Source organism: Podarcis bocagei (assembly GCF_964188305.1).
Source record: "Podarcis bocagei genome assembly, chromosome: 17".
In the NCBI taxonomy this organism is placed as follows: domain Eukaryota; kingdom Metazoa; phylum Chordata; class Lepidosauria; order Squamata; family Lacertidae; genus Podarcis; species Podarcis bocagei.
In genome coordinates this window covers 4,401,741-4,420,753 of record NC_138143.1, presented here as the reverse complement: position 1 = coordinate 4,420,753, position 19,013 = coordinate 4,401,741, and the positions used below count along the sequence as shown (strand labels likewise).

Below are 19,013 nucleotides of genomic sequence, written 5' to 3'. Positions count from 1 at the left end.
CAAAGTTGACACCCTCTAGCAGCAACTGTTTCACAGTTAAGGAGGGCGTGCGCTCCAGCAGAGCATCACGCACACGCACACACACACACACACACACACACACACGTGTATACCATGCAGAGTCCTAAAAGTGAGCAGTGGTCTGCAAGTGTGGAGATGGAACTTTGTTCATGTAGTAACATTTTCTCTGTCTCTTATCACTTAAGCAAAAATTACTTCTTGAAACTACAGGCAAACCACACACCTGGATTTATTTATTTTTAGTTGGCGAACCTTTTAGCTGGCTGTGGCACAGCTCCCATTCATTTCAATGGGGAGTTGGATTTTAAAGCACCCACCAATATTTGACCCAAACTCAACTTCTCTCCTTCTGGAAATTAATAAAAGGAAACCATCTTTCCAAATACTTACTGTACATAATTTTTGCCTGCCATTTCCTGTACATATTCTGTCTTCATCTTTTTGAATAGCTATTATTTTATTGTCAATTAGCTTTTGCTGTTGTTGCCACAAACTGCAACTAGCTGCTGCTATAATGTATGGCATTAATTTCTCATTTTCAACTTCTGCATAACCCTTCATATTTATTAGAGGAGGGGGAAGCAATGGTCCTATATTTACAAAATACTTGGTTTTTATTGGTTCACGTCTTTAGCCTAGGTTTGCAGCTGGCCCCTGGAAGAAACAACGCCCAGCAGCCTGGTCTTGCTCCTTTGCAATTTAGCAGTCATGAGATCTGCAGAAATGAGCAAGCAATGCTTTTCACAGCACATTACTTGTTGATGTCTGCAGGAACTAATAGCACAGGTGCAAGGGCAAATAAAGAAGTAGACAACCCTGGCTTTATGTGGCCTGTTGCTACACAGTGATGGGGGAGAAGAGACTATAAACTCTTCAGGATGAAATGGCTATTCTCTGTCCCCCCCCCCCTTTTGCTTATATGACCATAACAGCAGTTGAATGGCCTCCTAAATAGTCAGGAGATGAATCCCAAACACAATCAGCATTCTTTTTGTGTTGGACAGCTACTCATTACGAAAGAAAGAAAGAAAGAACTTTGCATAAAAATGTGCATATCCTAATTTATATAAAAGGTAAAGGGACCCCTGACCGTTAGGTCCAGTTGCGAACAACTCTGGGGTTGCAGCGCTCATCTCACTTTACTGGCCAAGGGAGCTGGCGTACAGCTTCCGGGTCATGTGGCCAGCAGGACTAAGCTGCTTCTGGCGAACCAGAGCAGTGCACGGAAGCGCCGTTTACCTTCCCGCCAGAGCGGTCCCTATTTATCTGCTTGCACTTTGACGTGCTGTTGAACTGCTAGGTTGGCAGGAGCAGGGACCGAGCAACGGGAGCTCACCCCGTCACGGGGACTCGAACCGCCGACCTTCTGATCGGCAAGCCCTAGGCTCTGTGGTTTAGACCACTAATTTATATATGTACATGCAAATTTGGAAATAATGATGACAATAGAAATGAAAATATAATAAATCTCAACATAGTGGGGAAGACTTGTGGGCCTGCTCCGTCTGCTTTCCAGGTGCTGCAGATGGACAACTTCAAGGCCCTCTCCCTACTCTCTCTTCTAAGGGCTCTTTATCTTTAAACCACTCGGACCAGAAAGCTGTTCAAGTGGAGGACACCTTCAAATACAGAGGCATGTTCTCTGAAAGCTTTTCAAATAGGGGATGGTCTTCTGTAAAGTAGGACACATGAGCCCCCTATCTATATACTCTGGCCTCCTAAACCAGCCCTAACCCCAACTGCCAGGAGTGAAGGAATATCAGGGATTACTTATGCAGACCCCTTACTTACCCCATAGATGCATACTGTGCTGTTGCTCTTCCGCTTGGACCCAAAACTGCTTGCACTCTTGAGGAGTGGGGTGTGTGTGTGTGTGTGTGTGTGTGTGTGTGTGTGAGAGAGAGAGAGAGAGAGAGACTCCTCTTCTGACATTTCCAGAAATTCTTCCCTATGTATCAACCTAGAGGGGCCCTCAAGGGGGTTAGACTAGATGACCCTCGGGATCCCTTCCAACTCTACAGTTCTATGATTCCCCCGTGGATTCCATGCCTGGCACCAGGTCAGGGCTAAGCATGACGGGACCTAGAAACTGCTGCTAATCAGGTTGGACCAAAACGTTTTGCTGAATGAGGCAAAGCAGCAAATGGCACCCCCCCCCCATAAGCCAAGATGCATATAGGACCCAAGCAGCGGCGGAGCTAGCCGCTCAGGCACCTAGAGTGGTGCATATGCCATGCACCTGGGGGCGGGGTGATCCGCCCAGGGGGGATTTTGTCACACACACCCTGGGATGACACCCGGGGCATACATACTGCCTTCCTACACCCCTGGACCCAAGGCAAACTATTTTTGCACCTGAGGGAGAAAATCTCACAAGTGCCTGTTTCTTCCCTCGACAGTAGAAATACGCGAATCAATTAAATTAATTAGAACAAAATAACAATTTGCTGCCCTTTCATGATACCCCAAACCAGCTGCTTGAGATGGCTGCTTTGCTTTGTCTAATGGTAGGGCCAGCCCAGCAGCGGATTTTGGGCACCACTCAGGATGGCAGAGTGGGAGGCAGCTGGTTCTCTTCCAGGGATCCCAAGTGCCCAATGTCGCCTGGGAGACCTCCCATCTCGTTCATTTCAGAAAACAGAGAACTTCTGAGTGGATCATAGCCAAATTAATACATCTGTATGCAGAGCAGGGGAGCTGTTTGGATTTTCTGCCACAGGCATCAAAGTGTCTTGACCTGGCTCTGCACTGGGCTCTACATTCGACAAATGTTTTATATCTCATGACAGAGGAATGATCTCTGAAGTTTCCGGCCGAAGAAGCCGTGGGAATGAGCTGACCCCATTTCAGTGATCTGTTTTGTGTGTGTGTTCCTTCCGACATCTCTGGGCCTAGCTATTCCTGCGCTGCCCATCTGCAGCCGTCCGCAATGCCGCTCGGGAAAGGCTGGAAGAAAAAGGTCGAGGACATCACCAGCGTCTACGACATCAAAGAGAAGCTGGGCACGTGAGTGAACCGACAACGGCTAATGGAAGACCTGTGTGGGGCACTCTGTGCCATGTGGGTCCTGCCAACGACACCCACTTGGGAACTGAGGCTTCCTGGCGTTCGTCATTCCTTGATTTTAAAGCCCCCTTTTGCTCCCCATATTCTGGGATGCCCCTTCTCTGCTGCCACAGCAGACTTCCTTGACCTGGTGCCCTCCAGAACTTTTGGACCACAAATCCCATCAGCCCCAGATGGCAAAGTAATGTCCTCTCTTCCTCCCACCCACCTTAACATCATTTTCTCCCTCTGCTCCCAGCTCAATCCCTGGCCAACTGATCTGAACCTACAGGGCTTCTCTCATGGGGATAAACTTTGGTTTTGCTCTGCCATTCCTCAAAGCCCTTCTCCTTAACTTCAGTTGACAAATCAGTACTCATTTTAAACGTTGTCAACATAAGCAAAATTAGCCTTTCCCATGGGTTGTGGTGCCCTTAGGTAATTTTAGATTTCAGATCTCATGGTCTTAAGGGTGGAGCTATTAGGATGGGTAAGGCAGACCACTTATTTTGGAATTTTTAAAGGCAGCTCTGCTGTGTTTGGGCACCCTGCTGTCATTCTGCTGAGCAGAGCCCTGTAGGGCTGCCCCAAAATCCTGTCCTGATGGGACCACTGGGCAGGGAAGGTGATAGGGGCGGCTGTGTGCTATGCTGGCAGCTCACACCTTACCTTCCTAGTTCCAAGCCCAACATGATGCCTCCCTCCATCCTCCACTCTCAACCTGCCCTTCTCTTAGCCCCCTGGTCCTGCCCCATCTCCTCTGCTGCTCCAGCAGTTGGGCACCTGCTCCCCACTGCAGGGTGTCTCTTTCTGCAGATACACCCCAGGAATGGCGCAGCCTGATGCACTTCATTTGCATGCTGTCATCCTATTGGCTGAACGGGGGGGGGGGGCTCTCACACATGTCTGACGTGTATGGGACAATAATAGACCAAGAGTCCAGGGAATCAGAAGTGGGGGAGTGAGAGCAGCCACAAAGTTAACTCTTCCCTAACTGAGTGTACAAATCTCTCTCCCTCCCCACTTTTGGGGTTTTCAGTGTGGTTGGAATGTGGAATAGAATGGGGTAGAAATAGGTGCCATTTCAGGAGAGGCATGTAATCTGGAACATGACTCAACTCACCCCCTGCCCACCACTCCACAAAAAAACACTTATTCTGCCTGAGCAGGGGAAGCTGCAGGCCTGGGTCCACACATGCATACTCGTCAGCTGTTTTCTCTGTAGCATCCAGTGATTGCGAGGGAACTGGCATGTTGCTAGATGTCAGTTTAGAAACCTTTTCGCTGGAGGCAGCTCACACATTTATCTAAGGACCATCAGATCATGAAACGTCAAGCAGTAAACAGAGCTGTGCAAATCTGTTCCCCATGTGATGAAGAAGCAGGATCCCGCTGTGAGCACTTGCAGTAACTCTCAAAAAGTTATTCCCCTTGTGCATTGTGGTAACACTTGGGTCATTTGCCCTATTAAAAGGAACCCACATCTGATTTAACTTACTAGTGAAATTCTTAACTGTTTTTGCTGTTGTTCCCAGCACCAGTACGATGCAAGCTGAGGGTTTTTTTGGACTGGGAACAAACGAATGTTAAGGGCTTCTTGTGAGAAAGTGAGAGAGACAATCTGTGACATTTAAAAGCTGATTCGCTATTTTGCATCTTTTAGGCTGGAATCCTGTAACCACTTTCCTGGGAATAAGTCTCGCTGAGCCAACTCAGTGAAACTCACTTCTGGGTAAACATGCCTATAGGATTGTGTTGTCAAGGGCTACTGCAGCTGTTTTGATTATCCCACCATCCCCGGCCAGACCATAATGGCTGCCTGCATCTTTACTGAAAATATTATAGCCAGTGGTGCAGTTAGGTAAATTTAGACTCTGGATTTTATGTTTTTATGAGGAACACCTTTTTAGGGTAAAGCGTGCCACATGGGAAAACAGCTCTGTGGCATTGAGGGAGGTGCACATGTGTGTGTGTATGCAGACAGGTGGGTTTATTCTGCCTCTCTCTGATCCTCCGGCTGCCCTTTTCTGACAGAGGGGCCTTTTCAGAGGTGGTCTTGGCACAGGAGCATGGATCCCAACGCCTTGTAGCTCTCAAATGTATTCCCAAGAAAGCTCTGCGGGGCAAGGAAGCAGCAGTGGAGAATGAAATCGCTGTTCTCAAAAAGTAAGTAACTGTGTGTATGTGTGTGTAGAGATAGATAACTAGATATATTCATGTTCCTTCTGGAATACAAAATGCATCCTCAGAATCTGCTTTCATTACTGGGGTTCAACTCTGTTCAAACAATGGTAATATTGTTAGTTTTATTATGTTCCTCAAAGCATGTACAGAGAACCTTTCCCTGAGTGAGCGAAGTCTAGTCCCTACAGATCTGGGATTGGGGATCTAGGATCCCACTTTTGGGTCAGAGAATGTGGCTTTCCGTTAGACTTTTAACCACCCCCACCCCCGAGCATTTCCTATGCACTGGGTCTCTTGGTTTTTGAGCAACTAACCACAGGTTCAACATCTTGCAATATTTTTTATAAATTGCATTTATTTCTTAACTTTCCTCCAAGGAGCTCAGGTTCCTTCCCCACTCCATCCCAGGTGGGTTAGGCTGAGAGGTAGTGACTGGCCAAGGTCACCTCACTCACTTTGTGGCCGAGTGGGGATTTGAATTAGGGTCTAGCTTGTCATGCAAGCTAAATCTGTTGAAATTCCCTCTTCTACACCCATGTTAAAGATTCAGGGGGAGCCCTTTCCTCTTTGGCATCTGAGCCACCCTAATTTGAATTTGGGTCTCCCCAGTCCAAGTCCAGCTGGACTCACCACAGCACTCTCAAGCCTTGCATGTAGACCCTTGACTGTATTATGTTCTAGACACAAGCCTGTCTCACAGCCAGGGGAGAATCCAGGGTTTTCTGACTCACGCCCACTCCTCCATCTCTTAGTTTCTGTTTAATCTCACTGGCACTGCAGGATTCAGCATGAGAACATTGTGGCTCTGGAGGACATTTATGAGAGCCCCACTCACCTGTACCTGACCATGCAGCTGTGAGTAGAAGTCCCTTGTGCTATTCATTTGGGTCTGGGTCGGGGGTGTCCCCAGAGTGTCTTGGAGATGGCTAGTCCTTTCTGAATTGGCTGGGAGTGGCAGGTGTGACACTGGGTTAGGTAGTTCAAGGGCTGATGGAGCACATGCAGCTACAGGTATTTAGTACTGCTGCAGATGAGAGCTAAGGGGTTACGGCCAGGGCTTAATGCAGGAACTGGCCTTTGAAGAGACCTGACAAGGGGAGAGAGGAAGTGCTGTGTTGGAGGATCTCGGCCCATTAGGATCGCTTAAGCCAGGCATGTCCAAAGTCTGTTTTGGGGGCCTAATCCGGCCCGCCAGTCAATTTAATCTGGCCCCCGTGGCAGTAATGCAAAAAATAGCTAAAAAACTTTGGGGTAAAATCCTTTAAAAAGCTCAACAACATTGGTCGGCCCTCATGCATGTTCACTTCATCAAATCTGGCCCTCTTTGAAAAAAGTTTGGGCACCGCTGGCTTAAGTGTCTCAGAATATACCAGCCTTGACTCTTGTTATTGGGGAAGGGCAGGCAAAATCTGCAAAAGAAACTATTGCAGAAGGTAATTTTTGTAGGGGGAGTTAGATGATAGAACACCTGGATCTGGGCTGGCCCAAGACATTCTGTTGCCTTATATAAAAGACAAGATCACTTATCTTCCTCCCAATCCTTGCATTTCATGTACGGGAGTTAACTGGACCTGCAGTTTAATATTTGGGCACCATCTGCACATTTAAAGCCACATTGCTACTTTGAGCAGTCATGGCTTCCCCCGAAGAATCCTGGGAACGGTAGTTTGTAAAGGGTGCCAAGTGTTGCTAGGAGGCCCCCCATCTCCCACACAGAGCTATAATTCCCACTATGGTTTAACAATCAATCCCTCTTCCCAAGAAACTCAGGGAATTGCAGCTTTGTGAACAGGGGCCTCCTGCTTGAAATGTAGATGGGGCCTGGAGGTAAGCCACCTCTCTCTGGTTTGCAGCGTGACAGGAGGAGAGCTCTTTGACCGCATCATTGAGCGGGGCTACTACACCGAAAAGGATGCCAGCCAGCTCATCCGGCAGGTGCTGGAGGCAGTGAACTACCTGCACAATCTGGGCATTGTTCATCGGGATCTCAAGGTGAGAGCACAGAGGGCCCTGGGATGGTCTGGGGCAGGAGTGGGGGTGCTATACATGATGTCAGGTGTGGGGCAGGTGAGCATGTGGTCTCTTGGGTGCCAGACGAAGACATTTTAATCTTCTCAGGCTTTGAAACTGAATTTTTTAATCCACTTAGTTTTAAACCTGTTGTGTATAGCTAGTGACGTTGTGTATTTTCTGTGTTGTTTTATTCTCTGCTGCTGATTTGTTTTCTGTCCTTTTGCTGTGTTTTAAAGTGTTATTGTTTGCAAGCAGCCCAGAGCATGGCTATTGGGTGGAATTCAAATGCTACTAATAAATGAATAAAGCAGTGAGGGAGGAAAGGCTACAGTGGCCGCTCACACTTCCATAGGAATTCAGTTTCACTCCTGGGGGGCCTTCAGAACTTGTGAGCCACCAAGCCGAATGCAGCACATCAGCCACATATGCCCGCCGGCCAGGTCACATTCCTCCCCACCATTTTCTGCACCTGTGGGTGAACTGCAAAAATGGGAGGTTTTTTTGGAGAACTTGGATGGACTGCACTTGGCTTGATAGGCCTGTGCAAGTTGTGCATTTAATGGGTTAGAGTAGCAGGTGGTGCGAGGGGCCTCTGTTATTTCTCAAGCTGATGGAGAAAGAAGTTGCGTGGGGACAGTCCTTGGTTCACATGCTAGTTGGGTTTAGTGGCAAAAACCGGACTTAGATGGGGGAGGTTCAAATCCCTCCTCACCCATGAAGCCCACTGGCTGAACTCTTGGTACAACTGCCTCATGTTTTTGCTTGAGGAATCTAATATTTGTAGATCGAATTGTAGAGTTGGAAGGAATCCCGAAGGTCATCTAGTCCAACGCCCTGCAATGCAGGAATCTCAACCGAAGCATCCCTGACAGATGGCCACCCAACCTCTGCTTGAAAACCTCCAAGGAAGCAGAGCCCGCAACCTTCTGTTCCACTGTCAAATAACTTTTGCCATCAAAAAGTTCTTCCTTTCCTGTAACTTGAATACATTGGTTTGCGTCCTAACCTCTGGAGCAGGAGAAAGAAGCTTGCAGATAATAATAATAATAATAATAATAATAATAATAATAATAATAATAATAATTTGTACCCCACCCATCTGGCTGGGTTTCCCCAGCCACTCTGGGCAGCTTCCAACAAAGATTAAAAATACATTAAAATATCACACATTAAAAACCTCCCTAAACAGGGCTGCCTTCAGATGTCTTCTAAATGTCAGGGAGTTGTTTATCTCTTTGACATCTAATGAGAGGGCATTCCACAGGGCGGGCGCCACTACCGAGAAGGCCCTCTGTCTGGTTCCCTGTAGCTTTGTATCTCGCAGTGAGGGAACTGCCAGAAGGCCCTTGGCGCTGGACCTCAGCGTCCGGGCACAACAATGGGGGTGGAGATGCTCCTTCAGGAGGAGCTGGCAAATAGCCCCTTCAGGGACTGGCTGGCTACAGAGTTCATGGGGGATTCAATAGTGCAGTGCAGCCCAGTGAGCTTGAAGGAAGTGCCTGTCAGCTGATGATGGGCACTGACTTCAAGCTATGGTTTTTTGCTGGGTTTGGGCTGGCTAGGGAACTTTGTAGTGAAACTGATCCCAGTTGGTTTGCTCTCACCAGATGACTGGTGGTCACAATAGCCTCTCTAGTCAATGTACAATTGGAAGTGCACTTTAAGGCTCCCAGCTGTGCACTGGGAGCCATGTCTCCAGTTGCCCCTCACATGGCATCAGATGTTATGCCTGGTGTGCAGCCAGCCGCTAGCCATGGTTTGGAGGGAAAAGGCTCAGGCCAAAGTAGGCCAGTGGGATGGACAGTCAGCCATGTTTTACTATTTTGTTTGTCGCCCTGGGCTCCTTTGAAAGGAAGGTGTGTCTGCCAGTCCATCAGTTGGGTTGCTTAGGGGAAAGGAGAAACGGAACTAATATGCAGGTAACCCAATTTTGTGCTACACCCCAAACAGCCTGAAAACCTTCTCTATGCTACTCCGTTTGAAGATGCCAAGATTATGATTACAGACTTTGGGCTGTCCAAGATTGAAGCTGATGGGATCATGTCCACAGCTTGTGGTACCCCTGGCTACGTGGGTGAGTGTGGCACGGGGGGAGGTGAGCATTGTAAGCTGAGTGGGAGCAGTAGGATGGAGGGCGCCTCTTCAACTAACAGGGGAAATTCATCTGCTTTTAGCCTTTCTTCATGTAATTATGGCAAACTGCAAAAATGGCCTGGTTGGCTGCTCTTTCTAGGGCAGATAATATACAGATGGATGCCTGAAGTATGGATGTTGTGGGGTTTGTGGAGGGATTGAGGTAACAAAGTATACATAAGCAAAGCACTGTTCCATTGGCACAGCTTCCAAAAATACTGCCCATGTGTATAGACATAATCTTGAGGTGAAGAATTCTCTATGCTAAAAAGGAAAAAAAAGCCGTGATAACCTGAATTCTACAATCTATATAAAATTATGTAACCTTTTTTCCTGCTGCTACTATTCACTGAGGATATTGCAAGCAACAATTACAGGGCACGGAGGCTGTACCCATGACCCCTGGCCAGTGGGTAGTGTGTGGGGTGCCAGGGGTGCTGTTGCCCCAGCCACACAATCGGGTGGGGACATGAACAAGGCTCCCCCTTCGCAGAGATCCCTGTCGTGCCCCCTGTGCCCCGTCCCTGCCTGGCACACGAGTGCCTGCCCAGAGGCAGTGGGGGCCAAGGTGCATTGAGGATGCCCTTCACCCTCTGCACCCCAGTCCCACACTTGCCTGCCATGCGTGCGCACACACCCGCCCTAGGCGCTGGCAAACAGTGCTACGCCACTGCCCCTGGCAATCTTACACCCATGGCTTTTGAATCTTTGCCAGTCATTACGTTTACACTTCCATGCATGTTTTTCATAAGTATGCATGCTGCTGCCTTTTAATTAATTACCAGACAAAAGCTGAGGTTTCCAGGTGGCAAATTTGGAGGTGTTCCTGTGCCCCTACAGAATGTCAGCATACACACAACCCTGTTTTGTAATCCCTCAGATTCTCCCAACTGGAGTGATTCAGAAGTGGGTGGGTTGGGGGTGACCTAGCTAAGGCCGCTCGTCCTTAATTGTGCAGGGTCGCAGTGCCACATGAGCACACAGGGGTGCATTGTGAACAGGTACAGTCGACAACAGAGGCCCAGTATGACACTTGGCAGCAGGCAGGCAATGTTCTTGGATATTGCCGACAGGGTGAAAGGCTGCTCTGAATTTCTGGAGAGGTGCCTGGGCTCAGATCTGGGCGGGCTGGCAGGGAGAGCCCTGCTGTCTGTCACGGAAGGAAGCTCCGCCCCTTAATTCTAACTGTGTGGCGGTCAGGTTGTGTTTGCTCAGAGAAAATAATTCCATATGCACTCAGGGGTAATGTTATTTGTACAAAAGAGGGAGCGTAGTAACAAATGGGAGGGTTCTACTAAGTTAGAGGAAGTGGGGGCTGTAATAATAATAATAATAATAATAATAATAATAATAATTATTATTATTATTAATGATTTGTACCCTGCCCATCTGGCTGGGTTTCCCCAGCCACTCTAGGCGGCTTCCAACAAAGATTAAAAATACATCAGAGTATCACAGACGAAAAACCTCCCTGAACAGGGCTGCCTTCAAATGTTTTCTAAATGTCAGGTAGTTGTTTATCTCTTTGACATCTGATGGGAGGGCGTTCCACAGGGCGGGCGCCACTACTGAGAAGGCCCTCTTCCTGGTTCACTGTAGCAAGAACAACAGCACCTTTCAAGAAACATTTTGTGGGGGGGGGCACGTGTGTGCTGCTACACTGTCAGGCAGGGATGCACAACCTGCAGCCCTCCAGATGTTGTTGGACTACACCTCCCATCATCCCTGATGACTGTCTATGCTGGCTGGGGCTGATGGCAGTTGTAGTCCAGAAACATCTGGAGGGCTGCAGGTTGTGCCCCCCTGCTAAAAGAGGTGGAATTGAAGATGGGGCACACATCAAAGCACCATGCCCTCCCCTCACTCTTGCCCGTTGTGTCCTCTACAGCCCCTGAGATCTTGGAGCAGAAACCGTACGGAAAAGCCGTAGACTCCTGGGCGCTTGGCGTCATCTCCTACATCTTGTGCGTACCTTTCTCTGCCTTCTCCCCTGGACAATCTCTTGCATGTTACCACGGGTAGCGGCCTCTTTTGCAGGCCTTTGATCCAGTGCCTTTTGCTGCTCCCTGCAGGCTTTGCGGTTATCCCCCTTTCTATGATGAGAACGACTCGGAGCTTTTCAACCAGATCCTGAAAGCTGAGTATGAGTTTGATTCTCCATACTGGGATGATATCTCTGAGTCAGGTGAGCGGAAGCGGGAGGAGGGCCGGGGGGGGGCATAGGGAGGGCCACCTATAGAGTCGTTACTAATACGTAAGCAAAAAGAGAGAGAAAACACATCCTCCAAAAAGAGGACAAACACTCATTTGTGAAAACTGAGAAATAATTAGCATAACTTACATAGAAACACAACAGAGCCAACCTGCTCAGTCCAGGGAGGTATTGCCCGAAACCAGATGTTTTAATAACCAGATGTTAACAACACAACAATCTTATATTGTTGTGAGGTTTACCAAAATAAATCAGTCCCTCATGTTTTAACTTCAGTCTTTATGGGAAATTAGATACAAGAGAGACAGAGGGCCATCTTGTAGGATCTCTCGTTGGAGACACCACGGAGATGTATCTGAGCTGTTACTTCAAAGCTGCAAGAGTCCTGTGGGTGTTTCAGTCCAGACTATTTATATATTATGACAACACAGCAGCTAGTCAAAAAGCAGCAGCATAAATCTTGGTGCTATTAAACTTGGAACCCCCAGGAGGCTTCAAAGAGGGCAGTAAGAAAATGAAGAGGAGGAAGATAGCATTGCATTGGTGAAGGGGTTTCCATGCCAAGCAAAAAAGCAAAGCCTTGCCGTGGATTTTGGGTTCATTGCAAGGCTGTGGCAGCTGGCAGACCCGGCCGTGGTGCGACAGCTAGGCAGGACCAGTGGACATCTGCCAGATGCCACATGGAACTGTTGAGAAACATGGAAAACTGAAGGCAGGAATGAAATGATTATGAAGGAAAAATAAAAGTGTGAGAAGGGAGTGGGGCAGATGTCCACTGAGCTTGAAATAATTGCTCCCAGCAGAAAGTCACAGGGGATGTACTGACTGTGAATGAAGCAGTGTGAGCACCCCAAACATTTGCAGCCGCACGTGGTTTTGAAAGCGGGATTAACTGTGACCCTACCTGCCGGTGAGCATGAATGCACAATAAAAAGGGCAGCTGGAGGTGTCCATAGAATGGTGATCTACATAAAGGAAATGCCTCAGTGGATAACTCTTTTAGAGGAAGCTTTCCACTTCAGGCAAGATCGTAGACCGTGAAGACCATCTTTCTTTGGCCAGCCTTCCTCTGCATCCAGTTTAGGGAGCGTGATAATTTTTACTTCAATGAGTTTATTTTGTTAGAAACTTATTAGGAGACCCCAAATGGAAGAATTTTGTTGATTAGAGAGACATTGGATAGGAAACAGTATACATTTGCCTCACTGTGTTCCCCAAATAGTAAATAAAAACAATTCATAATCAAAATGCTTAAGAAATTGATTTTCAAAAGCGGAGGTAATGTTGGCCAGAAGCCTAAATTGAAGTTTATTATATGGTTAGAACAAATAAAAATAGTAATATTGTAAACAAATGAAACACTGAAAAAACGCCATCCAATTACAGTAATATAACTTGTTGGAGAAAAAGACGTGGGTGGAATCTTTCTTCCTTAAGTGGTGGATTTCTGTGTGGAGTGAGAGGTTTGTATGGAAGAGTATTACAATAACTGTCTGAGGTGGTAAAAATGTAGATGCCGAGCTACTATGTCACTGAGAACTAGGGCTCCATCTTAACAGTAAGCTTTTCAGATAACTGGCAATTGTTATCCATTGCCAACAACAAAAGGGAACAGCATCACTTTTGCTCCCTGCACTTTTCCTCAGTCTACCACATTAACCGACAAAATGGTGGTTCAGCAACCCAGAAAGCGAGTGCAGCCATGCCAAGGGCATGTGCCCCTTGGGTTGCCAGGGCGACACATCAGGCAACCACCTTTTGATTAAATCGTGAGGCTTGCCCCTTTGTTTCCACACAGCCAAAGATTTTATCCGACACCTTCTAGAACGGGACACTGAGAAGCGATTCACCTGTGAACAGGCCCTGCAGCACCCCTGGTAAGTCCCACCTGGGGGGGGGGTCTGCAAAGGTCTTGGTGGGAAGGGGAAGGAAATAATTTCCCCCACTGCTGGCATTTCTGTTTGTCCCAGAAGATTGTGTGGTGAAGAAGGGTTTGGGAGATAAGACAGAGATACAAACATAATACTGCATTAGAACAATACAGTGTTTTGTTTCATGAGCCAAGCTGCCCCCATTTTTGGTGTTCCCATATTATCAGCAATGGCCCTTTAGTGTGTGTGTGTATGTGTAACACCCACCCACACCCCTTTGGGAAAGGGAAAGATGGTGTGGAGAGCAGCAGTGAGGAGGGGGCACCCTAACGCTTCCATCCTTGCTCTTTCTTCTCCCTAAATTCTCCGTTCTCCTGGCTTTTCTGCCAATGGACTAAAAATGCATTTTGGGCTGGGGAGGGGCCAGCTGGTAAGGGAATATGAAGTGAAGAGCAGTGAGAAGAAGGTTAAGCACTTCCTCGTCCACTCAGAATGTTCCTTACCAAGCTTTGCTTTTCTTCAAAACAGTGGTGAGGCTCCACTAGATCAATTTGATTGTAACAGGAAGGAAAACAATAGATCACACTTCTGCCGGGTTCCGCCCAACTTTTGGGGGCCGGGTGCATGTATGACATCACGTGGCAGAGGAGGCTGTTGCAGCCATAGGGAGGCTTACTGGGGCCTTGAAAATTTTGGGGGGCCTCGACCCTGGCCCCAAATGGCGCCCCTGTTCTGTAGTTATATGTGTATTGCTTTGATTCCACAACCTTCTGTATTCTGATGGAGCTTAGGCCCACCTGCAGGCCTAGTACTGAGTACTTTAATTCAGTACTCTGTGTGGTCTCTGAAAATTGTTCTGTCTGGAATAAAATAGGTAGCAAGACTGCACACCAAAGCCTCATGATAAATCCTACTTTTCTGCTCTGCTCCATCTCTTCCACAGTTTATATGTGTACAGTACCACGTTAAACCATAGACATCAGGGCACCAAAATTTCCACACATGCAAATATGAAGTGGCCAGAAAGTGAGCTGTGCATCAGTTGAGCCAGACCAGTCCTAGACCAGTGATGACACCAAGGCAAAATAATCTAATGAAAGATAATTACCCTGCCGGTTATATATTTCAGGATCTCTGGGGACACGGCTTTGGAGAAAGATATTCATGGCTCTGTGTGTGAGCAGATTCAGAAAAACTTTGCTCGCAGTCAATGGAAGGTAAAGAGGAATGTTTAACTTTAACCCAAGGTGGAGAAGGGTTTGCACTCTTTCTGCATTGCTTAATTTAAAGGAAGTGGTTCTAGGGTCTCTGCAAACCTCTGCTCCACGCCTGATAACAGGTGTAGGATGGGGTTTTTGTGACATGGCCAGAATGGAGCATGACCTGCAATAATAATAATAATAATAATAATAATAATAATAATAATAATAATAATAATAATAATAATAATAATAATTATAACAGAATAAAACTTCAAACATTAAAAACTTCCTTATACAGGGCTGCCTTCAAATGTCTTCTAAAAGTTGTCTAGTTATTTATCTCCTTGGCATCTGACGGGAGGGCTTTCCACAGAGCGGGCCCCACTACCAAGTTTCCCACCACTGCAGAAGAGTTTCCCCTGCTAATTTCTGCAGACCAAGCTGCTGCTTCAGGCCGGGCAGTTTTCTGTTAAGTTGGCAACCTTTTCCACACTTCCATTCTTACAGCGAGCATTCAATGCCACATCCTTCTTGCGCCACATCACCAAGCATGGACCTGGTGCAGAGGGCGAGGAAATTGGAGAGGCCACTTCTGGAGCGCATCATGGGAAATGGTGACCAGAGAGGTGCGTGTGATAGAAGAGTATTTTGCCAGCCGGGGGCTGCTGGGGGCTGGGGGGGGGGCAGATCTCTCACTTCTTTCTGCTCACTGCCTCGTACTCCTTACCATTCACTGGATATGCAGAAATTAAGCAAAGGCGGCTTCTCTTAGCATGGAAGCTAAAGCAAGCGAGGCCTTTTCTTTTATTTCTGCTTGTCAGTGTTATTTTAAAAGCAGCGGGGCAGGAATGTAATCAGAAGCTATGCAGTTGTAGGCAGGGACTAAGTCCGAGAGCCATACTCACAAGACCACCCTTGCCACTCTCTGCCCGCTTGGCCTGCGTTTTGCAACGGAGCGTCAGGGGAGATGAATTGAAGGGCATCATGCAGAAGGGGGTGGACTCTCCTTCCTCGGAGGTTTTTAAGGTGATGGCCATCTGTCAGGGCTTCTTTAGCTGCAATTCCTGCCTTGCAGGGGGTTGGACTAGATGACCCTCGTGGTCCCTTCCAACTCTACACTTCTGTGAAAAACTCCAGCCTTTCTCAACCTTGGGTCCCCATATGCTTTTGGCCTACATCTCCCATCATCCCTGACCACTGGTCCTGAGAGCTAGGGATCATGGGAGTTGTAGGCCAGAAACATCTGGGGACCCAAGGTTGAGAACCACTGTAAGGGGTACGTTGCCCCCATAGGTAGGTTTTTCTGCTTCCTGCTCATTGGTTTTGTGGCATGATTAGAGCCCGGGAGGGGGGAACGAGGTGGGGGAATGGCCGTGGCAGTGATGCGCAGGAGGGATCCACTAGGGCACGGCTAACTCAGCTGAATTGTGCACACAGAGTGAGCGAGAGAGCGCGATTTGGTTCACTCTACGGGCTGCTCTCAGAGAGTGACTGCTCCTAGGGACTGCTAGCAACCCAGCCTAGTCCTGGCTGCCATGTTTCATTATTGCAAGCACAGTGCACAAGGAAACCTAGTAGCTGGGACTAAGGCATGGGCAGCATACAGAAACAGGCTGCAGGGCAAATAGCAATGGGAAGGAGGGGAAGTCTCAGTGGGTGCAAGAAGGTCTTATCCAGGACCAGGGCTCCAGAAGATGGGGCTGCTTTGTCCTGGGAGTCCTGCAAGGGCGGGGACTTATTATCACACAAATGGCCTGTCTTTAACCCATTTCTTGCCACCCGCAGGTGCCTGGAGAGCCTGGGCCGCTGCCCTTTGCATGAGCTACCCTCCTGCATGCGGCTTCACAGCCATGACGCTGCGCCAGTACCCTCACCCAAGAGGTGGGCGTGCCCTTTCATTTCCTGCTCCCCCTTCTGGGGACATCTCTGCCCTGAGGGGCCCAGGAGTCACGTCAAGTCAGCCACTGTCCAGCCTGCTTTTAGCAGGGTCTGAAGTTGCCCTGCTGCCTGGGACCAAAGCCCGCCTCCCCCTTAAGGCTGGTGAAGCCCTCACAACCCTGCTGTGTTACTCACCACACCTTCTTCCATGTTGGCTGTAGAGCCCAGCGAGAGCCCTGGGTGGCTTTGGGCGGGGGAGAGAGTGCTGTGTTGGTGGAGGGGCTGAAAAAGACACCCTTCCCCATAACCCCTTGGGGGGATTCCAAGATGGAATTGAGACTCTTTCTCCTCCCCGTGAGAGTAACAACATGGTAGCTGCCGAGCAGAGAAGATCCAGTGGAGCAGAAGGACCCCACAGTAGCTGTGTGGGAATAGTGGAACGGGAGATCGTAAAAAAGCAGCTGCCAGGAATCCTGAGACAGGGAGGTGCCATTTGATAGACATTGGGGGGACCTCGGGAGTTGGGCTCCAGGCGGTGAAGACAGATGTAACATTTTAAAGACGGATGCTGGTGGTTTGTAGCAGCCTCACTGTCTCCAAACTAACTTAAACTTTTCTGTCACAGGGTGCACATTTTGGGGTGGGGGGTGGGGATTCTGTAGGGTTTTTCTTAGCATGGTTCAGTTTGAACCAGGGAGAAGTCAGCTGTGATGAGCACCAATTTGCAAGTACCCAGAATATCTCCAACTTACACCTCCACATTCCGAAGCAGTTTTGTAGCCATTTAAAAACAAACAAACAAACAAACAAACAAACAAACAAACAAACAAACGAGGTTGTGTTTCCTTTTTTTAAGATGAAGGAAGGACACATCTAAGCCTCTGCTGCCACAAGTAACAAAACCATAAGAGGCAGACAGGTCTGCTTCATGTACAAGGCATGGGGCAAGGATGTGGGGCTGACACATTGCCTTGCAGTAGGAAGCCACTGGCCAATCCAGCATTTGACTTGTTGGCACTTCTGCAGCATGAGTTGCTTAGCTGGCGCTGCCCTGTGGGGCAAGAGCCTGCTCTGAGAATGCTACGTCTGTCTTTACCTCTTGCTGATTAGTGTTTTGTTTTTCAGTTGGGCCAGTTAGACAAGGTGTTGGTAGATTCTAGGGAAAGAGAGAGTCAGCTGGGACCAGCCAGGAGCAGCCAAGACCTCCTGGATTCATCAGGTGCTCTGCTTTATGTTCACAGATCCGTCGCTACTTGCCCCTCTCCCCAGGGAAGAACTGGGCTCCCTAGGACAGTTGCAGCACCCTGTCCGAAATAAAGCTGCTTCTTTGGGTGCAGCTCAGGGATGCCCAACATGGCGGGGGGATGGGCTATCCCCTAATGTACCCCAAAAGATATTGGTGGGGAAAGCAGGGGGGTCAGCAAGGTCAATTGCCCTCCTCCTCTATTCCACACCCTCTACCACCTGCCCTTGTATTCCTGTCAGACTGAACATTTGCTTTGCTGTGTTGCTCAGAGCTGGAGATTGTTCTTGTGGTTCTTGTGGGGACTGGTGGGGGGTTGTTTCCGTCATGCTTCCCCTCCCCACACGTGTCAATAAATGAAAACTGTAACACCGTATGGGAATGGTCGTCCTTTCTGTGTGAAGCTGGGCCTCTTCTCCCCCATCCACAGGTTATAACAAGCAGAGATGCCTACCTAGAATGTTGCCCTGCCACAGAATCGGTGGCACTGCTTCACATATTATTTCCCTGACTTGTTTCTACCAAATAATGAGAACAGTTCTCTTCCACACATTCGAACTGAACGCTGTCTCTCCCACTTCCCAGTTTGTGCTCCTGGTGAATTATTGTTAGGCTAGAAGCCCCCGTCTTTCTGCTACTGCTTCCCATGTCAGGGACTACTTCTACTGGGCTGGACAGTCACTTTGAGGGTACAGCAGAGAGCGGGTCAACCCTGTTCCCCTCCTCGTGCCCTGCTGGCTGCTGTTGATGAGTCCTGTGTCCACACCCACTGTCACTGCCAGCTAGACCCACAGTTCTGCCTCTTCACTGGTAAATGGTGGGAGTAGATTTGGCCCTGCACCTGCCTGTTGCTAATCCTTAGAAAGAAAGTCTATCCACATTGTGCTGGTGGATAGAACCCAGGTATTCTGTCCTTCAACTTCTGCTTGGAGGAGGCAGTCACACTATACTTTGCATTGGTGTAGCACATTTTGCAATGCGTTATGCAAGAAGTCTTTACAAGAGCTCTGAAAGAAAGGTCAGAGTTGCCATCTTCCATGTTACAGATGAGGGACAAGCTAAGACAAGGAAAGCAGCTTGGCTAAGCTGATCCAGGAAGTTCATGGCCCAGGTGAGATATGAAGTGGAGACTTCTCTGTTTGCTTTGTTTGGCACTCGTGTTACATCAGCTCTATAATACAACAACCTGTTAAGGAGCAGACCATTTGGAG

General features: G+C 48.3%; 1 protein-coding gene across 1 annotated transcript; it reads left to right on the top strand.

Annotated features, from left to right (window-relative positions):
- The first annotated feature begins 2,892 nt into the window (after positions 1 to 2,892).
- Positions 2,893 to 17,350, top strand: PNCK (pregnancy up-regulated nonubiquitous CaM kinase). Its single transcript, XM_081177284.1, has 11 exons — positions 2,893 to 3,027; positions 5,101 to 5,232; positions 6,031 to 6,105; positions 7,104 to 7,242; positions 9,214 to 9,337; positions 11,285 to 11,360; positions 11,469 to 11,581; positions 13,407 to 13,485; positions 14,609 to 14,696; positions 15,189 to 15,307; positions 16,467 to 17,350. Exons 1-10 carry the CDS (start codon positions 2,951 to 2,953, stop codon positions 15,297 to 15,299), a joined length of 1,014 nt encoding a protein of 337 aa, XP_081033410.1. The 5' UTR covers positions 2,893 to 2,950; the 3' UTR covers positions 15,300 to 15,307; positions 16,467 to 17,350.
- Positions 17,351 to 19,013: the final 1,663 nt, after the last annotated feature.

Bases quoted from the DNA above. Each gene is read 5' to 3' on its own strand.
- PNCK (XM_081177284.1), top strand. From the start codon at position 2,951: ATGCCGCTCGGGAAAGGCTGGAAGAAAAAGGTCGAGGACATCACCAGC. The intron at 9,338-11,284 runs GTGAGTGTGGCA...TGTCCTCTACAG, and splicing joins TGGTACCCCTGGCTACGTGG to CCCCTGAGATCTTGGAGCAG. The intron at 14,697-15,188 runs GTAAAGAGGAAT...CCATTCTTACAG, and splicing joins TTGCTCGCAGTCAATGGAAG to CGAGCATTCAATGCCACATC.